We start from the raw sequence: 24,471 nt of genomic DNA on the forward strand, positions 1-24,471 counted from the left end.
GTCACGTCCAGTGTTATTTTGAGAGCTCCTAAATAATTCTTTTCCTGATTCTTGATGTTTATTCTCTCTTTCCCTCTCCCACTTTGTTGAACATATATATATATATATATATTCTCTCCAGTGTTTTGAAATATCATGCAAAGTTTCAATTTCCTCTATCATCTTAAGCACTGGAGGACATTTTCAATCAGTAAACTCATTTTTCACTTCTGGAAAATTTCATTGTGTTATTTCATTTATAATCTCCCCTCTGTTTTCTTTGTGATCTTTTTCTAGAATTCCTGCAATTCAATCTTTGACATAGCACTTGACTAACTTTTATTTATTTTATGGTTTATTTTCTGGAAGTTCCCTTAATCTTCCAGGCTTTTTACTGAGTTTTTAATTTCTGTTACACTTTTTATTTTCCCAAATTATATTTTGTTCTCTGAATACTGTTTAAAAAGTGTTCTCACGGCCCTCCCTGGTGGCGCAGCGGGTTAAAGCACAGCACTGAGAATCGAAAGCCGCTTCCTCATGAGTTCGATTCCCGCCTGTCCCGGAGGTGACCACATGGCGTGGCAGACCTCTCCTGACCCGCCTGCTGCTCCCCTCAGCAGTGTACCTTGTCAGTCGGCCTGTCCTGGTCCCCACTCTGTCTCTGGTGAAGCCTCTCACCGCCCCTGAGCCTCTGGCCTGTACCCCAGTTCTGTATGCACAAATAAATAAATCTTTAAAAAAAAAAAAGTGTTCTCATTTTGCTTCTTATTCTTGTCTCTTTTTTTCCTTTGATGATATTAATGACTGGCTCATTTTGGTTTTGAACATTCACTTCTTCCTGCTTTCTTTACTTCTGTTGTCTTTGGTTGATTCGTTGATTATTTATTTTTTGTCTTTTTCATGCTTGAGCTTTCCCTCAGTAATCCCTGAGTATTCTGCTCAGGTGGAAGATTATCAGCATCAATTGGAAGCTCAGGTTTGTCAATTGACTTTTGCTGTGGGTGATGAAACTGAGTGTTTTGCTTGTAGAATCTTTGGCCACAATTCCTTGAAAAAAGAGAGAAATCCAAGTGGTTTCCAGAGTCTAGGAGTTGAGTCAGGAGGAAGGCTGGGTTCTCACCATCCAATCTGCCTGTTCAATACCCCTATTTTCTGTCTGCCCCTCCCATGGTCACTTGGGCTTCCATACACCCCCTCCAAGAATAATTCTTCAAGCTTCTTCTCATGTTGGGGATGAGAAGGGGGGATTGATTGACTTTATGCTTCCAGAAGAATTTGGTGCCACCAATCCCCAAGCTGACTCCTGACCCCACAGCCATTTAGAAGTGCTTCCTGGAGTTGTTCCTCCTGCCCATCTGTTTTTCCAACATGTTGAATTCCCCAACCTTGTGGACTGGTCTGTCTTCAATTCCCTCTTCTATCTTACAATAGGATTTCAGGAGAGGGCAAAAGTTGATGTGTACATGATCTCCAGCTTGAAGCTGAGATCACAATCACTGAAATGGAGACGCCAGCAGGCCTCTGAATTCACACACTCTGTGGCTATGGTTTTGTCAGTACCAGTGGGTGAGGGTGACCTGGACACTTTCTTAGGCTAGGAGGGTCCTCAGCGACCTGCCAGGGTTGAAGGATAAGGACTCTTGGGGAAGCGAACTGGCCAGGATGGAAGGTGGCCTTAATCTTTCCCCATGACCTCTGCCCTCGCACCTGAGTTCAGCTGTGGACCAAGGTGCGAGCATGCTGGAGCTTTGGGCAGGAGAACACAGACCCCCAGTGGCCCCTGGCAACAATGTCTTCTGCTTCCTGGATTCTAGCTGGACGCAGCCTTCTGCTCTAAATACTCCAATCAGAAGCTGTTCATGGACTTTGAGGATTTTTTACTCTGCAGAGGGTGAGCCATGGAGGCGGGACTCTGTTGGGGAGGGGCAAGTGGGGAGCTAAGATAATATGCTATAGCCAGGGAGTAATTCTCACCTTCAAACGCACACACAAGATTCTTTGTATTTGAAAATGAGAGGAAAGATTAATATATGGTGTCATGAATCCATTTGTCTGCAAATAACAGAAATTCAATCAACACTGGCTCTAATAAGAAGTTGTGGTAGGGAGTTGAGGCAGTAAGGAGGCAAGCTGTTCTGGAAGCTCAGCAAAGTCACAGGAGCCCAGGGTGGCTTTTTTTGTATCTCTGCTCTTCTGCCCTCAGCATGCCACTTTCGGCCTTGAGTTTAATGTCTCATGGTTACAAGGTAGCTGCTGTCTTTCAAATCTTCTCACCCATGTTCCAGACAGGGGTAAGGAAGAAGGAAGACAAGCAAAGCCCACCTCCCAACAGGCAAGAACATCTTTCTCAAGGACTAAGTGGAAATGCTTAGAGGCAGGGTTACTGGAGACTAAACAGTTTGAGATGTTCAACTGCTATGCGTGAAAGTGAGAATGGATACCGAGTAGGTCATTAGCAGGGTCTGCTGAACTTACATGAATTAAGAGAAAATTAAAATAATTAAAAACTTAATATAAACATATGCATTTGTTTACCAGAGTGTGAATTCATTCAATGTAATTTATAATTGCCTCCTCCTGTGATTTTCCTCCAACAAATAGGACTATCTTGGAGCTCCTGTTTTTAATCCTCCATATCTGACCCTTGATATTTATCCTTTTTTCCTTTTTAAATAAAAGGGTCTTTGGTTGTTTTTAAACTAAAGTGAAGAGGACTCTTGGTTAATTTGTGGAATGAGCAGGCAGATGAAAACAGACCTAATTAAGGAAATGGTGAAGTCTTAATGCACAAGCCTGGGTGTATGCAGTGATTATTGGGCTATGAAATGCTACTCTCCCTCAGCTCTATAATATATTTTAATTCCTTTTGAACTTACTTTTGTGAAGTCCAAAGCCAGCATTTCTAATCAACCAGCAGCTCTCCTGGTTCATTGACTGTGGTTTCTAAGACTGCGTGTTGATCTGCATCCAGGAGCAGATGAAAGAGCCCGGGGGCTGTCTGTTTACAGAAGCTTCTCAGGGTCAGTTTGGAGAGGCTAGCATCACTCCTGGCCCGCGCAAGAGCTCCATGATGGACCACACTAACTGTAGCCCTGCCACAAGGTTGAGGGGTTCTGGATGGTGCTGGTGCACCCCTGGGGTGACCCTGCCTGTGTTCCCCACAGGCTCCACTGACTGCTGCATGTCCCCACTCTACATTTCATCCATCTGAGGCCTCTGTGATGGCTGCTTTTGGTTTGAATTTGCAGTTCTATCGTTTCTAGTGGGTTTGAGATTATCTTTATAGGCCTTTTAATCCCCCGAGTTGCCACTTCTGTAAATTGTCTGTTTATATTCTTTGTCCATTTTTTCTATTGGGTTCTGGAAAGACTATCTCTCTTCTCTTTTTAGCTGGCAAACAAACCTCCTGTATAGATTTTAATAATGATATCTAAAGTGTTTAAGGAGCCTTCTCCAGAGTGTGGATTCCTGTTCAGAATATTTTAGTGTTAACTAACCATTCTCTCCCTCTGTTTTCACAGACACACATAATGCTGTTTATGATGAAGTATTTTTGACGCTATGACCACTTTGATTATACAACAATTGACTAATTTTTAAAAGGATCATTTTGGGATCCAAGCTGATTTTTTTTAAACTCTTAACTGTTATCTTTGTGTCTACTCTTAATTTTTTTTACATCGATCTCTACAAAATCTTACAAAATATTTTCTATCATTTATGAGTTAGCACTCACATCCTACAATCAATGAAATCTATGACGGAGAAATAAAAAAAAACTATTTTTTTAATTTCTGCCTCCCTCTCTTCCACCTTCTCCCCTACCTCCTTCTATTTCTGGAGTATTAGTCAAAGAAGAGTCTGAAAGCCTTAAGTTGATTCTGTGATTTCAGGGATTAAAATATTTTTATTGAATTAACACTGCATTATAACATTATGTAAGAGTGCATCATTCCAAATTAACATCTGAATGTACTATGTTAAGTTTACCATTGAGAGTCCAATAATATACTTCATCACACTTGGGGATTATTTACATATCTATCTACCTATCTATCTATCTACATACACACTTATACATATATATGTATGTATATATATATATATACACACACACACATATATACATACACACACATATATATATGGTACATCATGGTTCACTTTTGTACAATGTCAATGCATGCTTTCTTCTGTCAGGTGTGGTCCCTGTAGAATTCCCACTACGAATTTGCCGGCTCACATCACCATAGTCCACGTGTAGATGTGTTTGAGAGGCATAGTTTTGTCTAGGACAGGACCCAATGAGGGAAAGCCTTTCCATCCCAGAAAATCTTTACCCCCACATCTTATGCACCGACCGGTGCATCCTCTCCAGTGTGCACATCCTCCAACTCTCCCTTCAAGCTACCCCTCCCACCCTGGAGGCAACACCACCAGGCCCTCCCTGGGGAGAAGTTCATGTCATGGGAAGAATACATTTAGACTCAGGTGTCTGGGGTTAAGATCTTCACTGTGCACAGTGGCCTCCAGATGCCTTACGGCAAAGTCTCTGCCAAGCAGGAACTTCCTTGCGCTCCCCTGCGAGGTTCACCTATCCCAAAGAGTGGAGGCCAGAGAAGTCACGCCCACTGGGAGACATGGGCAAGCTTTTATAGGGCAGGGCAGTTGCTTTGCTTTTCTGTTTCTGAGACAATTAATCAACATCGCTTATCAGTATGCCCCTTGGGCTGAGTTGATTCCTGGAATGAAATTTTCAGACCCCATGAGGCGCCTGGAATGCAGATAATAACAGCCGGTTCCTGCCCCAGCCTTGACCCAGACACCTTGACCTTACACTCCTCTGACCCCTCCCCCCCCAAAATGAGGGTACCTCCCAGCCATTATAAGCGCTAATACATCACCTTGACTCTCTCTTCTAGCTAGAGGTGGCCACTGGTCAGTGCAGCTCATGGGCACCAACTTTGCCTGAGTTGGCTGGGGTTTCCTTTTTACTGACTTGGATAAATCCATGAACTATGGCAGTGAAACTGGTGCAGGTCAGCTGGATACACAGAGGTGGCCATCTCCTGATCAATTTCCAGCCTGCTCTATTACTCCTTCCTCAAACAAACCCTTGGCTTACAGTGGAAGGAGCTTCATGTTGTGTTTGGGTCAAAATCTGTTCGAAGCAGGTTTTGATGAGAAACTTCTGGCTACTGCTGAGCAATAGAGAAAGGGCCCTGGAGACCTTTTCATCGAAGTGCTCTCCTGCCAGGTGCCTGAGTTGACATGTTTTTGTGAAAATATTATCTTACTGGCTGTTAACAGGAGGAAAACGTGTATACGATGATTTTTCTCAATTTTTAAAATGGGCTTTGTGGCTGCCCATCACCAGCACTGTGGATAAATAGCGACATTTTCAGGAAACTTTTGGCTCCCTGCGGTCACTTCTGACTGGTCACTTGGACAAGCCTGGAGAGTGGAGTTTCACATGGGGAGGAGTGGTGGGTATGTGTCTGTTGCATGTGGCCTGGGGCCAGCCCACCAGCCAGATCTTGGGCCACTCAGTGCACTACACATGCATTATATCTCGAGGTCATAAGATTCTTTTGGATTCTGAGCAGGAGAGGGGCATGATCTTGATTGGCAAAATCTGTGTTCACTTGGAATTTTCCCCATGCCTGCTCCACATACTCACTGGGTCCCCACCAGCTGCACACCCAACTGTTTCAGGAGGTGAATCATGGAAGAGTTTTGGGGTGGAAGTCAGAGAGGAGGAAATGGAGAAAGAGAAGTATGGTTGATAGCTCTTCAGATCTGCAGCCCATGTCTGCACTTGGGCCTTGGTTCCCTTCTGCTGGAGAAGGCTGGAAACTATTTCTGGAGGTTCAGTTCTGGTTCTAGTCCTCACAGTCCTGTGAACTATCTAATCCTTTCATAAATGCCTGCTGTCTTCAACTAGCTAAGGGCGACTTTTTCATTTTCAGCTAAGACTCCATCAACACAGCTGTGCTTTTTCCCTCTTCTGTCAACTCAATCATCGCTCCTGTAAGGAAACTGGCCTTCCTTCTTGTAGCCATTCACCCTCTTACAGATGCTCACCTGCAAGTACACAAAAGCACTTCCTTTGTGGTGTTCATAATTAGGTAATTGTACACTCATTTGTGGGGTCCTTGAATACTACTTCTCTCTTTCTGTAGGTGATATAGTGAGAGTGGGAAGCTGAGTGCCGGCGTGCCCTGTGCCCTGCACAGCCATGCTTCTGGGAGGCACTTAGTAGGCAGTTATGGGCTGTATTTGGATAATGACAAATGACAAATGAATGGATGAAGGCTTCAAACTGCTCTGTGTCTCCAGGACCATCACAGATTCTAGTACATGGAGGTCAACAGATAACTTGTGGATGACTCTCTTGGTGTTCTTGCCTGGGGAGATGAAGCCCATTTGCCCTTTATTCTAAGTGTGTTATTCCGCAGTTTGCCCTCTGGTTTTTAGAGAATGACTTTTTTAAACACTTCATTTATGTAGTTGTCTAACCAGAACTCACAGTTCCTACCTAGTCAGCATCCGGGCACTGGTCGTGGCACAAAGCACTCAAAGGAAGTCGCACTGTCGCTAACTGGCACCTGCATCCTTGACTTTGTCAGAGGCAGCGCCTCACAGTGTGGGCAGACAGTGGTCTCGGCCACACCCGCGGAACTCACAATGCCACCTCTGCGAAGGAACCAAGGGTGTGCCACTCAGTCTCTGGCCTTGGCAGGACACTGAATCTCTCTAGAGCTCAGCTTCATTTATAAAATGGGGCTAAGGATGCTTCCACCTGGGTTTGCTTGAAGGATTGAATTAGAGGAGCCAGTGAAATGCCAGGTCCAAAGTAAATGGCTGGCAAGCTTGCGTAGCCCCTCCCTGTCCTCTCCCTTTCCTGTCTTTCTGAAAAATGTCTTCATTCAGGAGGCAGACAGGAGGCCCCTCATGGAAAATAACCAGGCTAGACCTCATAATCTGGAATGAATGAATGAGCAAAGGAAGGAAGGACTGAGTGAGTGAAGGTCTGACCCATGTGATTCATTACTAGAAAAGGTAAGAATCCCCATGGTTCATAGTTGTGGGAACAGAAACAAGCACCTGACATTACTGAAGGAGGAAGTGAGGAAGTGGGTCCAGGCAGTCATTTAGCAACAGTGCTCACCAGGCCCCAATTCCATTATCAGGCTGAATGAGAAACAATTACAGACCAGTAGGGTTTCCTCACCGCAACTCCAATTCAATTAAATATATAATGTTTAAAACACCGAAATATAGCACAATAGTCACAGACCAAGCTGGTTCTGGAAAAGTGGGCTGGGTAATGTGGGAAAACTCAGGGGGCCCAGTGAGCCCAGTCAATCAGCAAGAGACGCAACTCGGAGACACCCAGTGGCCAGACACCCCACTTCTTGCACACTCTGCCAAGGAAGGGTCAATGACCACCCACTAGGGGTCCCTCTCTGCCTGGAGAGCTTTCTGTTCTTCCTTCCTACCTATCAATAATAAATCTCTTGCTTTTATGAAACTTTGGTCTCCACATTGAATTCTTTCCTCCCTGAAGATAAAAACTGAGGAAGAGTCTGCTTGGGGTCCTCAGACTCAGGGCCTGCTCTGAAAACCCTCAACTTAGTCTGGCACACACTTTATGGAAATGATCTCATTTAATTGTTGTGAGGCACCTTTAAGAAAGATAACGTTATCCTCGTACTTAACTGAAGACACAAAAACTCAGGGAGATTGTCCAAGAAGCATTACCATGATTTGTTAGTGGTTTTATAAGTTAGTGTGAACGACCATAGATAGGGATATATGTGCCCAGGGGTGCTGTTACACACTTAATGTGTGTTGGCGACAAAAGTCCCAGGAAGACAGTAGGCACTCATGAGTGACTGCAACTACCGAGTGCCTGCCACTGTTGGTGGTGATTAGAGGGGTGAAGGCAGATAAAGGAAAGAATGATAAGCATCACAGTGTGACCTGAAGAAAAGGAACCCCGAGTCAGTTCACAGGGGGCTTCTGGGCCCTCCTTTTGCTGCATAGGGACCAGTCATTTGGTGGCGTGCTCTGAGCAAGTTCTAAAGAGGCAGGAAAAAAGACAAAGCTAGCAAGTTGACCATGGATTTCTGTTATACATGAGGGGAGAGGAAGGAAGAGAGGCCTAGACATCCATTTTCAGGCTGACCAAAGCTGGTTTTGACTGGATATATGAGCTAAAAGCACAAATTTGAGTTGGTTGGGCCTGGGTGACTCTGACCTTTGGCATCATTAGCTTCAGATTATTTGCTTAACCTTTCTATGCCTTATTTTCTCATTGGAAATGGAGATAAAAATCTAATAAAATATTTATAAGGTTAAAATAGTCAAGTACATATATTAAAAATGATATCCATGACAAAATTTGTTACAGTGGAAAATATGTCCAAGCCCCAGACCATTCAATTTTAGTCTAAATTCATTAAGAAGAGACAGAGATGCTTTTGGGAAATTTTGTATGGTGATTTATCTTGCCAACAGGTTCTGGCCATGGTTTTGCTGGAGTGACCCAGAGTGAGCAAGTCAGGCTGTTAACACAGTGAAGAGCCTGCCGAGAGGAGAGAAGGCATTTCCCAGGGATGCTGCGGCTGCTCATAGTACTGGGTCTTGGAAGAAATTGTGGATCCTTTATCTTTGGCCATTGTCCTGGTGTGGGTGACACCGGCCACTTCAGCCTGTTGGTGTCACCACTCTGCTGTCCACTGCGGCCATCACAGGCAGCTCCGGCGCCATCTGCCCGTACAGTCCATGACTCAATATATTGACTTTTATATCTATATAACTGAGGGCTGTGAGAGACCTCAGAAGATATCAGCTATAAAATTACAATGATGGGGACTCCAGGTGGCACAAGGGGCTGAGTCTCAGCACTATGAAGCTATCCGCAGCTGCTGCAGCATGAGTTCGATCCCCAGACAAGGAGGTGACCTACACGACACAGCAGACCTTTCCTGTTTCGCCAGCTGCTCTCCTCAGCAATGTATTTCAGTGGATCTGCCTATTCTGCTCCCCATTTTGTCTCTGGTAAATCCTCTTACCCCTGTACCCCTGGTTTAGAGCTCAGCTCTTGTATGCATAAATAAATAAAATAAATCTTAAAACAACAAAACAAAACAAAACTACAGTGATATAGAGAAAAGATGTCTCTTAGTCTCTGGCCCCCGTGGGGAAGTGCAGAGGTCCTGTCCTCACCTCTGCCCAAGCGCTGTGTACTGGAGGGTCAATGCTGTCACTGCACTGGCTTCATGGTGGGCATGGTGGGAGCAGGATATGCTCTTTAGCTGCAAGAGTTTGTACCCCTGCAACACCATGCCTGCTCAACCTGCCAGACCCAGTCTCTCCACATCGCTAATGTTGGGGGAACAGTATGTCCCAGAGGAATTCTATACACTGACGTTTTATACACCTCCACCTCCATGCCAAAGAGATTCCAGGTGCTGAGGCATAGAGGATTACAAGTCCCATCATGCCAGGGATATCCATAGCCCTTGAATTCTTATTTATTTTAAAGATTAATTTATTTGTGCATACAGAACTAGGGTACAGGTCAGAGGCACAGGGGTGGTGAGAGGATTCACCAGAGGCAGAGTGGGGAGCAGAACAGGCAGATCGATGAAGTACACTGCTGAGGGGAGCAGCGGGCAGGTCAGGAGAGGTCTGCCACGCCATGTGGGTCACCTCCAGGGCAGGTGGGGATCAAACTCATGCTGAAGTGGCTTTAGCTTCTTAGTGCTGTGCGTTAACCCGCTGTACCACCAAGGAGGGCCAACCCTTGAATTCTTAAAAGAGGTATTACTGGGACCTAAGTTAAGGAGCCATGGTTGGCATTAAATCAGAGACAAGTGGGGTTCAGGGGGCAGCTTGATTTTGCCTGCACCCAGGTTCCCAGCTGAGATAGCATTACTGGTTGGAAGGATTGACCAATTTCTCTCTTTTGTAAGTAAACCTTTTATTAATCTGTCTTTGTCTGCCTGCCCTTGGGTCTTGTCCTGACTTATTTGAAGTGTGTGGGTGAGGACTCATCCTCAGGCCATCCCATGTCCCTTTAAGGTTTCCCTGTAACAGTAACACCAGATTCTAGACTGTCAGTGACATCCATAGGCCATTCTGGGTCACCTGGTTGGAAGCTTTTCAGGGTGGCACAAGGTGTCCAGGGCTCTGCGGAGAAGCTGGTCTCATCCTGCACCAGGGTAAGCTCTCCCCCATCTGGGCATAGTCACCCCTCCCCCATCCTTCCAAGCTATGCATTCAATATATATACACACATATGGATATTCACTTAAGTATATAAAATAGAGCTCTCTATTTCTCTATGGCATCTGTAAATTATAAAATAGCTCTATAAATATCTCTACTCCACATCTCCTTAGCAAGCATTTGCTTGCAGTCATGAGAGAGCCCGAGTCACACTTCAGCTCTTGTCTCTGCTGGATTACAAGAGCCAAGAAATATGTATCCTCCTTTTTTTTTTTTTTGGGAATTGTCTAAGTTTCCATCAAGACAATCTTGGTGAAGACAAGGTTTCGGAGTGACCTGACCCTGTACCAAGCTGCCCACAAGGCAACACTGCTTCTAGAGATGTTAAAGCTCACCAAACATACCAAAAAGAGCATAAAGAACAATGGTGGTCAGTCCCCATTTAGAAAATTTCCAACTACGTTAGGAAGAGGCCTGATTGTTAGCTCTCCTTCAGTTGTGTGGCCTCATGAACACAGGAGAGTTTGAGGTGAAAATTCTGCCCAGGATTTCAATCATAGCTCAGTAGTTTATAACTTTGTTTTTGTTGTTATTTCTATGTTTTTGCCATAGACCCTCTACCAAATTCGTTGAAAATGAAACCCTGTATTTAAACCTGACAAGCCAGGTCTTTTTTTAAGCCACAGAATATAGATTATTTGCCCTGAGGGACTGGAGAAGCCCTGGAGTTCTGGAGCCTTCTGTAGAACTTGCAGATTACTTCAAGTTTCTGCAGCTTGTCAGCCTGGGGGAGGATCTCCTAAATTGGGGTTTGGGAGCAGGCCTGGAGTCAGAGGACCCCATGTGGGCTCTTTCTCAGTACTTGTCTTGAGTGAGGAAAGAGTTCAACATTGAGACCAAAGTTAAAGAAAAGCAAGAGATTTATTGATAATAAGAGTAAGAAGAATCTGAGTGGGGAGAGGTCCCGAGTTGGTAGTCACTGGGGTAATGAGAAGTAGGTGCTTATCTGTATATCGTGGGCAAGGAATGGGATTTGATGCTGGGTGTCTCCACCTTGTGTCTCTTGTTCATTGACTGGGCCTGCAAGCATCTCCCAGGCACCAAGGCCCATAAGTCTACCTAGCTTTCCTAAATTAGCTTTGGCCCCCTGCTTTAACATTATGTGATTGCTTGGGTGTTGTGGACATTCCATTCTTGACTAAGTTGGTGGGGGCACCCTCCTTTTGGGGTTGTTCTCCAGTCAGACAGATAAGTGGACCTACAGCCTGGGGACTGGGAAGGGTGCCTTCTTGGTTTCAACCAAGTGCTTCTCACTGAGTCTGATAAGTGGACTTAGGGGCTTGGGGCACCTTGGGTGCTCGTCCCCTTCTTCACTCCTAGGGAAGCTTCAGCAACATCAGTCACATGTAGGTAAAGTCAAGGAGATGGAAGCTAAAGAGGAGGTTATTGTGGTGACTGAGTGATGAGGGGATACTTTTGAAAGGGATAAGAGGGAATGGGCACAGAAGGAAAAGGAATCTGTTTCTCAGACAGAAAGAACATGGGATGGATAGTTTTGGGATAAGGGAGGGGGGATGTCAGGGATCTGGCCTTATGCTTGCTACACTGGGCTCCAAGGAAGCCCAGGGATGTGAGTATGTGTGTGTGTGTGTGTGTGTGTGTGTGTGTGTGTGTGACACACACATCAAGGGAAGCTAGAAGAAACCCTAAACAGGTAGAGACTTCCTGGGCTCCTTGCTGATTCTCTGTGCTGTAAGGAAACAGAGTTCAATATGGTGAACATGCTGTCTTAACTGTGCAGAAACACTCCCTGTGTGGTGCATTAGGGAGAAGATGGTGCAATGCTGGTGGTAAAAAAGGGTGTGGATTTTGCCAGAAGACTGGGGAGTGACAAGATGGTGAGGGTGCTCTTTAGAAAGAAAGGAATTTGTGGGCCCTCCCTGGTGGCACAGCAGGTTAAAGCACAGCACTACGAAGCTGAGGCCACTTCCGCATGAGTTCGATCCCCTCCTGCCCCGGAGGAGATCCACATGGCGTGGCAGACCTCTCCTGCCTGCCTGCTGCTCCCCTCAGCAGTGTACTTCGCCGATCTGCCTGTTCTGCTCCCCACTCTGTCTCTAGTGAATCCTCTCACCCTCCACATCTCTGGCCTGTACCCCAGTTCTGTACGAATAAATAAATAAATTTAAAAAAAAAAAAGGAAAGAAAGGAATTTGTCATGGGTGAGAAGGATGTAGAAAGATGAGTGCAGGGGAGGGGAGAGGAGGGTGGAAAGGGCTGGTGCCAGGCACAAGGCTGGGGGAGCTGTCAGAGGCAGTTTATTGTTTTATTATTCATCTGTTTTATGAGGGAACACTGGTTTACAACATCATGTATGATTTAGAGAAGGGGTTTAAAAAATGGCAATGCCTGTTGTGCCAGGCAGATGCCGGCCCTGCCTTGTGCAATGTGATTTCTCTCTCTGACTCCTATGCTTCCAAGCAAACTTGGTTTGGATTTTCCATTCATTCCTCTGGAAACAAAGGGTAAAGTTTAACAACTAGGCCAGCCCAATTAATCTCCATCAAGTTTGGGTGGGGAGGGCAGTCCATCTTCAGCGGGCCTCAGGGGCAAGGGGACCATGGGGCTAGGGGATGTCTTCATGGAAGTACAGGAAGAGATAGTCCCGGAGAGGGCCAGTACTGTGCTCAGCCCACCCGCCCTCTGTGATGCCCCCAGTTCCTCCAGAACTTGTCTTCTTGCCAGTAGTAAGAACTATCTGCTTCTGGGATTAAGATCACAGTTTAGTGTCCTGCCACTTTGCATGTGGCAATGAATATACCAGGATTGTCCTTCTCACTCGGGGGGAACAGGGTGCCCTGATGGAGGCCAAGTAGGCACCCACTGCCCATGTCAACCTCCCTCACAACCCACACTCCTGTCTTCTCCATGCATGGATTTAGGACAGAGCTCTGGAGAATATTTGCCCACTCACAGCAATTGTTGGCATCTCACCTCATCAAAATAGCCTGAAGAATAAAACACTCGGACATCCTCTTTACTGTGAAATTCTAAAATCATATTTATTCACCAATTCACAGAGAGTGTCATAATGACCACCAACATGAATCAGTTTGTAGGCATTTTCAAGCCAAGGCTGAAAATAAATATCTGTCTGTGTTGAATAGGCATTTAACAAATTACTTGGAAATTGCAAGAATCTTAATTGTTAGAAATTTAAAGTTTGTGACTCAAATAAGGGTAAGATCACAGTCATGAAAGAAGCCCAACAGATTCCCATGATGGTTCTTATTTCTTTCTATATCTTTATATACATACAGATTCTCAGTGCCCATCACTCTGTTGGCCTAGAGTGGATAGGACAGCTCAGTCAGGCAGGGAAAGGATGCTGAGACGAGGTATGAGGAGGGGAAAGAACATTTTGTCTGGTCTTCTGTGACAGGACAGTCTCATTCATTGAGCAAGATAGCAATGTGCTCTCCTGATCAGTCAACACTCTATAAATGGACACAGTCCTTCTAATAAGACAGTAAGTTTGCATGGTATCACACTCACACACACACAATAGTATACTTAGCAAATAAACACATTTCTAGACTACTAGGATTCATTGTTGAGGCAGAAGAGCTCAGATGTCTGGTGTCCATCAGGTCCACACAGGCCCAGCCCCCAGGTGCAGTGGGCCACTAGGGAAGGCTCTGGGCAGACTGGCAGGCACTGCCTAGGGGTAGCAGTGACCACTGGGGCTTCTACAAAATGCTCCTATTTCTCCCTCTTGGCTGTGTTAATAGCACAGAGACTCTAAGGCACGTCCTATTGCCTCGCCTCCTTATTCAGACCTTCCCCACATACACCGAGGTTAGGTTGTGGGAACAGCCAAGTCATGTATGTACATGATGGTGGCATTTCCAGATCTGGCCAGAGGGTAAGACTGAGCCAGACCCTTAAAATGGTGCCTGATGCTGGCCACATTCAAAAGCACTCAGGAGGTGGCAGTGGCAACAGAAGGGGTGCCTGGGGTCCGTAGAGATAGTTGCTAGATGCTACGCAGATGTGGCCGAGCAGGACAAAGCCATCACGTGCAACGTCTCATCGCTCCTCCCAACCAGAGAGCCAGACCCACAGCTTGAAATGGACTGAACAATGCTTAACATCTGCGCATTCACAATGACACAGGTTGGGACAATCTTTGAGGGGGATGTGACTGACCTTTTTCTCGGTGGCTCCTGTAATTATGGGTCTAGGGATACTGTGGAGTCTCCCTAACAGTGACAAGGTGGACCTTCAATTTCCAAATGTTTACCAAACTCCTACTACGTGCCAGGCAGTTCCCCGTGCTTTGAGAGCTAGAAGTGAACAAAAGTAAGAAAAATGGTAACATCTGGAACAATGCATTCAATAAATTTAAAATGTGTAGGGACTATTGACACCTTCACTCTATATCTTATTTATTTCTGTATTATAGATAGGTACCTATGTTGATACACATATATTTAGATAGCATTAGCCTCATGTCTGGTAATTTATATTTAACACATTAACTAATGATCTGAACTAATGCCCTACCAAATCATTCTTACTCTTATCTTACTGACCTTATAATACCCATGCCACTAACACATCCAACTCTAAATGCCTACAGATTTCTTTGAAAACAGCCAACTTCTACATGCAATTCCTTTTCTAAGCTCACCAACTGGTTTTCTTCAATCTCCTTCCAAATCTGTCCAGCTCAGGACATCAACAACCCTTTTTGGAAGCCACAGAGGCCAGGCAGGAAGCAATCAGGTGGACTGATCCATCACAACTAGTTCAATTAAGAGCTAAATCACCTTCAAGCAGTCTGACTTGGGAGCGGTTGCTCTGACAGCCTCTGCAGCCATACTGCCAGATCAGCTAGAATCTCCTGAAACAGATATGGCTTACAACACAGCAGTGCTCTGAATTCCTGGGAGAAGGTTGATCCTTTTGCTGCCATGTCTACCAAGTCTCCCTGTCCTCTCTCCAGCTCTGAGTCACCTTTCTCCTCAATTCCTCTTATATTTGAGCTATCACTCCTGGGTAGCAGGTCTAATTTCCTCTCCCCCAACAGCTTTTGCTTTATTTCCACCACCCAGGAGTTTGCTAGTGGAGATGAGCATGGCCTCTTGTGAATCCCACACCTCAGATGCTCCTTTGCAATCATGAAGGGAGTTGAGGGGAGAGGGGTGGGTGGGCCCATATCCATGTGTTCTCTGTTGAGTAGGGTGGCCGCACATTTGTCTGCAGGGTGTATGTGTGCATTACTTTCACACCCCACTCACAGGCACAAGCAAAAGCCCTCATCCCTTCTGAGGATGATGCCTCTTCGTACCTCCCCCCTCCCCTATCTGCAGAGAGACTGGGGACTGTAGCTGAGACTAGTGGTTGATTCTGTACATTTGCTTCTGCAAATAGACACAAGCCATGAGCTCATTTCTCCGATAGTTCTTCCTATTTGGGAAAAGAAACCTCAGTGTGTGTGTGTGTGTGTGTGTGTGTGTGCACATGCACCTGTGTGGGTGTGTACACCCGTGTGACCCATTTTTGTTTTGAAATGTTCAGAGAAAGGGGTCTGGGCAGCAGAGATACATTTTTATTTTGAGATAAAAGCAAGCGGACATTAGAGTCGACATGTTTCTGTTGCCTGTGATTAATATACACGTCTGCATTTTGGCTCCTCTCACGTCTGTTGCCCTCTTTTCATTAGTCTATTGGGAATTGAGCTTCATCTTGATGAATTTCCTCTGCAGTGAATTTGATCAAAGGAAATGGAGGGCAGCAGGCTGGGGCTATTAACAGAGGAGGACACTGGCTCCTCCCTGGAGGAGGAGCTGGCCATGACCTGAGGGAAGAACCTAGGGGCTCACCAAGCCCCACCTCCAACCCCTCCGCTCCTGGGCTCCTTTACTGGCTCTAGCTAGCAGTTCGGGGGAGGGGGAAGGGAGCACTTTCTGCATAAGCCACTCCTGTTCTTTTTCCATTTGGGCAGCAGGAATATTGTCCTCTCCCTACTGCCCCTTCTGTCATGTCCATCTGATTTGATGAAAGACCTCGACTTGCATACTAAGAGAAAAGATGGGGGAGTCTTTCTCCAGCGGAACACCTTAATTTTTCATATCTAGTTCATTCAGTGAGGTCAAGTGCTCTCTGGTATTCTACTTAATTTAACATTCATCAGGCACATGCTTGGGCCAGGTGCTGTGCGCCAGGTGCTATAATAGACACTAGAGTAGAGAAGAAGAAATTCCCGAGGACAGGAGGTCTTCATGGTGGAGACTTTCGAGCCTAACACCACTATGTTCCCAGCAGTCCAGTCAGCTCATGGAAAGTCCTCAGGGAGTGGGATGTGACTCTGGAGACAAGGGACCCCAGGGATTCAGAGGTGCTAGCTCCTCTCTGAACTGGAGGCACTAACAGTACTGGGCACCACTCTCTCCACTGCTTCTGGCACATACGTATGGCTGGTGGATTTTGACCATTCCCACACCTACGTCTCAGCTGTGCCCTGACTCAACACTGGTTACCCCTCAGTGCTCATTCACCCCACTTCTGCACTGTCTGGCTGGATCTGAGCTTCTGACCTTCAGTCCAAAATGTCTCCTTGCCCCGACCTGACTGGAACCAGATCCTGCTCTGCCGACAAGCACAGAATCCACCCCTCTTCCAGAATACCAAAGGCCTCTCCATCCCCTTCCTGCTGTGTACTACCTTGTCCTTTTGTCCTACAGAAGGCTTTGAAATAAATGAGTGACCTCAGGGAAACATAAAATTGACTTAATGTACTGGGAGAGAAATGTTTCATCAGAGAAATCACTAAGAGGCCAGACTGGAGAGCAAACCTCTTCTGTCACGTGAAGTGACATGGAGAAATACTTCACCTTCCCCTCTTGGGTCTCTGGTTGCGCCATGCTCTCTCAGCAGCTAACAACGGGCAAGTTCTTTGTGTTCTAGAATAATGGAATAAGCTGTTAGAAATGAGTTACTCTTGATAAGCTCTCAGTGGTCTAGACTGGCCGAGAATTTAATCAGATCTTTCCCTGCACTGAACTGACGAGGAACAGGTGGTCCTTTTGGCAAATTGTAGAGACTCAGTGAGGAGACTGCTGAGAAAACCCAGGATGTAGCTCAAGGAATTGGGGTTCTTGGGGCTGACACAGCAGGTCCAGGTCTCCAAGGTCACATATCTGGGTCCCTTCCCAACCCTTTCTTCTTGTCATTCTATTCAACAGCCCAGTGCCCCAGTTATCTGACACCAGACTCAGAAATCCCTAGAAGAGGACAGATTCTACATCACAGTTAGGTAAAAATGACTGATAGAGCATCAACCAGCTCCTACCAAGGCTCATGGACATTGCCAGAGTTCTGACATAAATTAAATCAATGGTTATTGACAAATGTGTGTGTGTGATGGGGGACAGGGAATTGATAGAACCTGGAACTTTGTAGGTCTTAGGCATTCTACGTCCTAGACAGAATCAGCCTCTAGAGGAGACTGCAGGTTTGCTTTTGGTTTTCATTTTCTACTTTTAGTAATATAAGGAGGAGTTACTATCCTACCAAGAAAAGTCATTGATGCTCCACTCAATTTGGTGTTTGGGCTATGACGCTGTATGCCTCAGTCCTGTTATAAAAATGGTGGCATCCTTAAATGAGCCTCCTCCATCCTGCCAGGCCCCACCTGCATGTGTGCTGTGTGGGGACCAATGTTCCTGTGGGTTTCGGCCATGATGTCGTCACTGCAGCCCCAGAGGGGTCTTCTTAGCCTAAAGAAGACTGGATGGCAACCTTGCTAGGGGTTGGTGGTCTCACTAATACCTCTTCCATGCTGTGGCTCCTAGGGAGGGTTGGAATTAGGATTAGGTCCAAGCTTTCCTGAAACCATGGCACCAGAGAACATATATTGGAGTCTGGGGGGGCCTTAGGAGAGTGGGAGGAGGCAGTGTGCTTTGGCCCTTTCTTGTCACTAAACTCATCATTTTATCTTGACAGTCATTTTCTCCCAATGCCAATGAAAATCATTTTCATCATCCTCTACGTGAGTGATGCTCAAACTTCAGAGCGCATGAGAATCAGAGAACTATTATATAAAAAACAGGTCTAGGCCCCACATCTAGACATTCTGATTAGTAGATGGTGGTGGAACCTCCCAGCGGCTGGTGAGGCCACATCCTCAGGAGCACAGCCTGGTCCCCTTCACCCTCCCTCCCCTGACCTGCAGCAGTGTCTGGCACTCTGAGGATTTGCTGAATCACACTGAACAACGCTGCAAACACAGAATCCCATCTGTTCACTGCTGGCATACAGGGGATTTTGATTGCTTTCTGGGGTGATGGGGAAGGTAACTTCTCTCTTTTTTGTCTCCCTGGGACAGAGTCAAGGTTGGCTTCTAATTTATAGCCCTTGTAAAGCCAACTCTCCTTTCTTAGTTAGTGCCAACAAAACAAAACAAAAATCTAGAGCAAGTTCTATAAACAGTAGAGAATAAATTTACAAAGTAAAGCAAATAAAGACAGGGAAGAGAAGGCACTGGAGTAGACCTCAAGACTCTGCTTGCTTATTTCTCGGGCCTGCAGCTGGACAATGGAAAGCAGTTACATGAAAATTAAATTGTGCCAAGGGCTTTGTCTTGTCAGCCTCGATAAAAGTCTGCTGCAGATGTGGTACCGTCTACCGCCCCTACCTGCCAGCACACATGTCAGGAGACTCTGGGCATCCCTCAAAGGCCTGAGAATTATCAGATCTGAAAATCAACTACTTTTCACTGATAATTCCTTCAAAGACTTAGACTCACTCCCTTGCGTTTTGGTAAAACCTACTTCATTTATTTAAATGAAGGGATGGTTAAGAAAAAGTCCTCATTTTCTTCCCCTTGCTAGAATCTAAGTGTCAAGAAGACTGCTAATTTTGAAATGTGCTGGGTTGGGCTTTCTACTGATGATGTTGCTATTGACTGAAACAGTCACAGCTCTTTAGGATCATTTTTAGAGTGATGACATGAGTGGGGCTGAAATGTTAATCAGTCCAGATAATGAACACCCCTGCTTAGAAATCCTCCAGCTGGGTGGTGGGGAATGACTGTGCTGCCGTTGGTATTAGTCAGCAGCCGGGGGGGTGGGGAAGGGCGCTCAGGGGTCCTCAACTCCTGGAGTCAGGGCTTTCTGTTCCGGGGAGCCATGCCTGCTATATAGTCAACGACAGTACAAGTGTTTTTTGCTTTTTGCTATCACTTCTTCCTGGCACACAGGCTTTTAAAATGGCTTCATTAAGGACTGTATAGATTTTTGTCCATATTGGAGGCAAAGACCACTGGGTGGCGGGTGGAGAGCCTAAGATAGTAATTTGCTTTTTATTTTTTGGCAGCGGAGGCTACGTGGCACCACTCCCATGCATGAATGGTCTGACACACAGACTACTTCTGATGGCTGCTGGTTTTCTTCTGGTTGTGGGCTCAGAAAGGTTTTTATGTTTTGAAATGGTTGAAAATAAAAGTCAAGAGTGATAAGATTTTGTGACATGTGAAAAAGATATGAATTTAAATCACCTGCTTTTTCATAGTTCATAAATGAAGTGTTTTTTTTTGAGCACTGTCACATTCATTTGTTGACACACTGTCTGTGGCTGATTTCACACTCTAAGGGTAGAGTTGAGTGCTTGTAACAGACACCACAGGATCCAACTATCTGAAATATTTACCTGATTCATTACAGCTAAGGCTTGCTGACCCTTAGGGAATGTGTAGGGATGGAGGACATTGTTTCTCGCGAGGAATCTTAACCTTGGTGGTAGCACAGACCTTGTTACATGCGGAGACATGAAATCTAAACCCTGTTTGATTAGAACGCTCGAGAGTGTGAATGGAAGGAGTTCCTGCTGAAATCACATTTTTGCTGTTGTTGGTTAGATTTACTGTATTTGATTACACCTACTAGAATATACTGTCAGGAGCCATATGGCAAGAGACCAGCTACTTGGTTACTTCCCCCACCGGGCAGCTCATTCTCATTTTCTGTCTCAACCTCCACCTCCTCCTCCTCCCTGTCACCTGAATGCCCGCTCTCAGCCTATCTGTTTCCAAGCCCCAGAGAGCTGGATCTGGCATCCACCTGGCAAGATAAGCAGCAGTCGGACCTGTGGCCACACTGGTCAGCTGTCCCTTCTGATTACGCATCTGCATCTACCACTGCTGATGTCTGGATGAGAGGCTTCAGGGCGTCCCGGCCATCTGTGTGCGTGGTTTCAGCTGCTAGCATATGGAGCAGGAAACACTGATGAAGACATTTTAGAAAATTTTGTGGAAAGCAAGTTATTACTCTTCACTCCCTGAGACACTTGCCGAAGCTTCAGCTACTCTTCAGTAAAGGCCCCTTTTCACTATATCCATGGTGGGGAGGAGTGGCTGGGAAAGTGTAAAGGCCCAGGGACCCAGCAGCATTGCTTTGGTGCCCAAGCAGAGCTGGCATGCTGGGTAGACCTACAGCAGCTGCTGACGGACAGGGATCTCCTTTGTTGCTCTACATGGGTCCAGTGACAAAGGCCTCAGCTCCGGTGCCCTAACCAAGTACCATTTCTCCTGCACACTCCCATCCCCCATTTCTGCAAACCTCAACACACATGGAGACTTCACATACCCCAAACAGCTCAATCAATCAAGAATAAGTGACCAGACATCAGAAACAGCTGAAGGGCATGAGGAATACCTTCCCCACCCTCTCTAAACCAAAAGAACAAAGGTGCTCTTCCAAGTACCGGACTTGAATATTTTAAATTAAAGCCCAGTTCAACAGAATTGGTTTTAAACATGAAAAGTGTTCCTTTTACTGCCATACTTTGGGGAAAGTTCTGTTAACTCCTAAATACCTAACTGATAAATCTCTTTTTATTTAATCAAGGGGGTTGTGAGGACTAGCAAATCCTACAGATTTTCTCCTACAGATATGCAGACCCAGATTGACGGAAAAGGGCTATTGGGAGAATTCACAGACACATCCATTTCACTCAATAAACTTAAAGCCCCAAAGTCCTGCCAGTTTTTCTTCCAGAAGAAAGAAAAACTGAGTTTGGGTATGTGTTCTTCCTCTCTCTCTCCCTCTATTTTTGTCTCCTGGACAGTTGTATGCCCGTAAGCTCCCTGCCCACCCCCAACAATTATAAAGTCCTCTGTGAAGAGGAGCTTTCTTACTCATTTTGTTTAATCCCTTTGCCACAGTTACAGGTTAAGTGCTTAGCACATAGTAGGTACTCAGCAATGCCCATGAATTGCACAAATTTGAACTTAAGGAGAAGCAGGGTGGTGGTAGGCACTGGGCTCGGAGTGGACCGTGGGGAGCCCAATCTTGCCCGTACCTATGAAAGTCTTTGAATTAGCGGCTGCATCTTTGTAAAAATGCATCTAAATATAGATGCCCCAATGACCTCACGGGGCTATTGTGAGGCTCAAAGGAGGGAAAAGATAAAGTGGCATAAGACAGTTTCTAGAATCAGAAGTTTGCAAAGGCCTGGGATGCAGCCTCGTGGCTGTGGGACAGAATGCAGGAATTGATGGCAGCCCCCTTTCTTAGGATCTCTGTTTTGATGGCATGGCAAGTAGAATGTACAGATTCTACGCTTTCTTTCGAACCCAAATGCCACTGTAACCAGGGGCTAATTCTGTGCCCATGCAAGGAAATATGGGGAGAGTGGAAGGACAGGGCAGATGATATGCTGAGGACAAAGCCCACGCCATTTGAAACATAGACATCTATGGTGCCTTGTGAAGTCCTGCAAGAGGCCCGATGCTTGCCTGCTATTCTCTTGGCCACAAAAGATCACAGAGCAGTTACTATAGCAACAATTCTCCTCACGAGGTATCCATGTTAGGATGGAGATGGAAAAGATTTCCTTATTAAAAAAGGAAGAAAGAAATAGATTAGGTTTTCAGATGTATTTGCCCTCCACCCAAAAGGCTGCTCCTTTGAGAAGAAGAAAGAAGAAGCCATTATTACTGCAAATATGTTTCTAATTCCTAGCAAATTTCAAACTTTCATTTTAGACTTGGTATAGTTCATGCTTGCTCTAATACAATAGAGAAGAAGGGATTATCTTGAGAGCAAAAAATGTGAAATAAAGAAGGAGGGACCATAAGATTAGGTGGTGGGAGCATGATGACCACAGTCAGGGCAGACTCTGGGCAGGGGTGTCCACCACCCCGCCTCCTGGATCCACACTTGCCATGCGGCCCAGCTCTGTCACCTCATCACTCCTCTCCTCCGCTCCCTGGCTGCAGGCAGGTTACGGCTGTTTGAGGCACTACCTAGGTAGAATGCCTTCTGGGCCCTGGCATGGGGGTGGATGCCCAGCAGGGAAGCCACAGGATCTTAGCCCATGTCCAGGCAGGTCCTGCTGTGGCTAAGGGCCTGTGCTTGGCTTTACACTTTTCGTATAAGCTTATGTGGCCTCAGAAAAGTCCGAGGAAAAAGGCTTTCTGAGCTAAGGGGAGTGCAGGTGTGCATGTGTGTTCATATGGGTGTGTTTGCACGTGGGCTTGTGTGTGCACCTTCCCCCACAAACTTAATTCTGCCTCAGCAAGAGCCTGGCTCTAGAGTATTAAGGACTAAGACCTTCTGCATGTGAAGTCCGACCACCCTGTTTTTAGGAAACATCCTGGAGAGTCAGGAAACCTGCTGGTCGGTGTGGAGAGAGACGACAGAGCGGGGGCACGCACAGTGAACTGGGACCTAAAGCTTCGGAATGAGGGGCCGGGAGAGGTGAGCAACAGAAAGGTTGACCAGATTTCTCCCCTGCGGAGGAGAGCAAAGGCAGCGCTCTGAGGTATGCCCAGGGCAGATAAGCAGGGGCGATCAGACAAAGTCTATCTTGGAGTCCCCACTGAGGAGGACACTGCGCTTCTTGGAACCTCCCGGAGGCTGGGACATAGGAGGCCCCCAAGATATCAAGGTGATTGCAGGACACTGGGGAAGGCTTGTTGAGACCTATCATAGAAATCAGAGGTGACATGTGATAGACTTGGGCATACGAGGGGTGGGGCTTACAAAAGGGACACATGAGCAGGCACAGACAGCGGGCACTAGTAGGGGAGGGTGGAGTCATCCCACTCCAGCTGGGCTTGCCTGGTGCCACGCTGCCCATGTCTGCCCCTGCCCATCCCTTGCTCATCATCTTCTTCACTGTCATCTGAGTTGCTGCTGCTGGAGCTGACGTCTTCCTCTGCTTCTTCCTCCTCCTCCTCTTCCTCTGTCTCATCTTCCCCATGACCTGGTTCTCCATGTTTCTGGATATCATGGAGGGAAGAGAAATGATCACCAGGGCTTTAGCTTATGTTTCTCCCTCTGCTAAGGAAATATTTGGGGCCCCTTGGAATTTCCTTTCTTTAATGCTAAATCCTTGGGCATGGAGATAGGTTTTCTGGTAGGTAGAGCTTCTGCTGAAAGGCAAATCAGAGGGCTAAGGACAAAGACAAGAAATAGCTAGGTGTGGGCTCCAGTTAACATGGGTCTGTAGGCACCACCCCTCCATCCTTCACAGTGAGCCTTTGAGGCCAAGGTTGCTCTTTGGACCCTATTATCTGAACATTCCGAGCCTTAACTGTTTGGTTCTCAGTGAATGAATGGTGTTTAAGCTTGTACCCCTCTTCCAGGTGGGAATGTAATGTCTCTGGAAGCAGACAATCTTCTAAGACAAGACAGCTGTATTGCCTTCTTGTGTTCTTTTGGAGAGGACAAAGTTCACTGTCCTCATTTTCCATATCTACTCCTTGCCCCCGACCTGTATTCTCAAATTTTACCTCATTCTTTCTCTAAGTCCCATCCCTGCTCTCCCACCCCCCGGCTTTTTGGTGATACCTTTCAAGTCATATTTCTGGAATTATATTCTGAATTGATGCACCAGACTGCAAAAGTCTATCTTAACAGTTAGCCTGCAGCACCCAGATGGACCCCTGAGGGCCCTGCTCTGGACATATCAACATTAAGGGGAGTCACATTATATCCTCTGGTCTGTGCCCAGGTTCTAGGTAGTGGTCGAGGTAGGAGTAAGAAAGTAAGAGAGGATCTGCAGGTGTCCATGAGAGCTAGAAAAAGGATCATTCCAGCCTGGTCCCGTCTTCCCCTCTGCAAGTCTCTAGCTCCGATTTAAAGTCAGCATGATGATGTGATTCCTCACATCCCAGCAGACGTTGCCCCTCTGTGGAGAACCTGCCCTGCCAACACTGGCTCCCCAGGTCCTGCCCATTCTTCA

General features: G+C 46.2%; 1 protein-coding gene across 1 annotated transcript in view; it reads right to left on the reverse strand.

Annotated features, from left to right (window-relative positions):
* Positions 1-13,254: 13,254 nt before the first annotated feature.
* The window catches only part of CLSTN2 (calsyntenin 2), a 599,321-nt gene continuing 588,104 nt past the window's right edge, over positions 13,255-24,471 (reverse strand). The window contains exon 17 of the mRNA XM_004682158.2: positions 13,255-23,506. Coding sequence (XP_004682215.1) covers positions 23,303-23,506 — 204 coding nt within the window. The 3' untranslated portion in view covers positions 13,255-23,302. The remainder of the gene's footprint in view (positions 23,507-24,471) is intronic.

Source organism: Condylura cristata, unplaced genomic scaffold (genome assembly GCF_000260355.1).
Source record: "Condylura cristata isolate star-nosed mole 26May11 unplaced genomic scaffold, ConCri1.0 scaffold00014, whole genome shotgun sequence".
NCBI classification, from domain to species: Eukaryota; Metazoa; Chordata; class Mammalia; order Eulipotyphla; family Talpidae; genus Condylura; species Condylura cristata.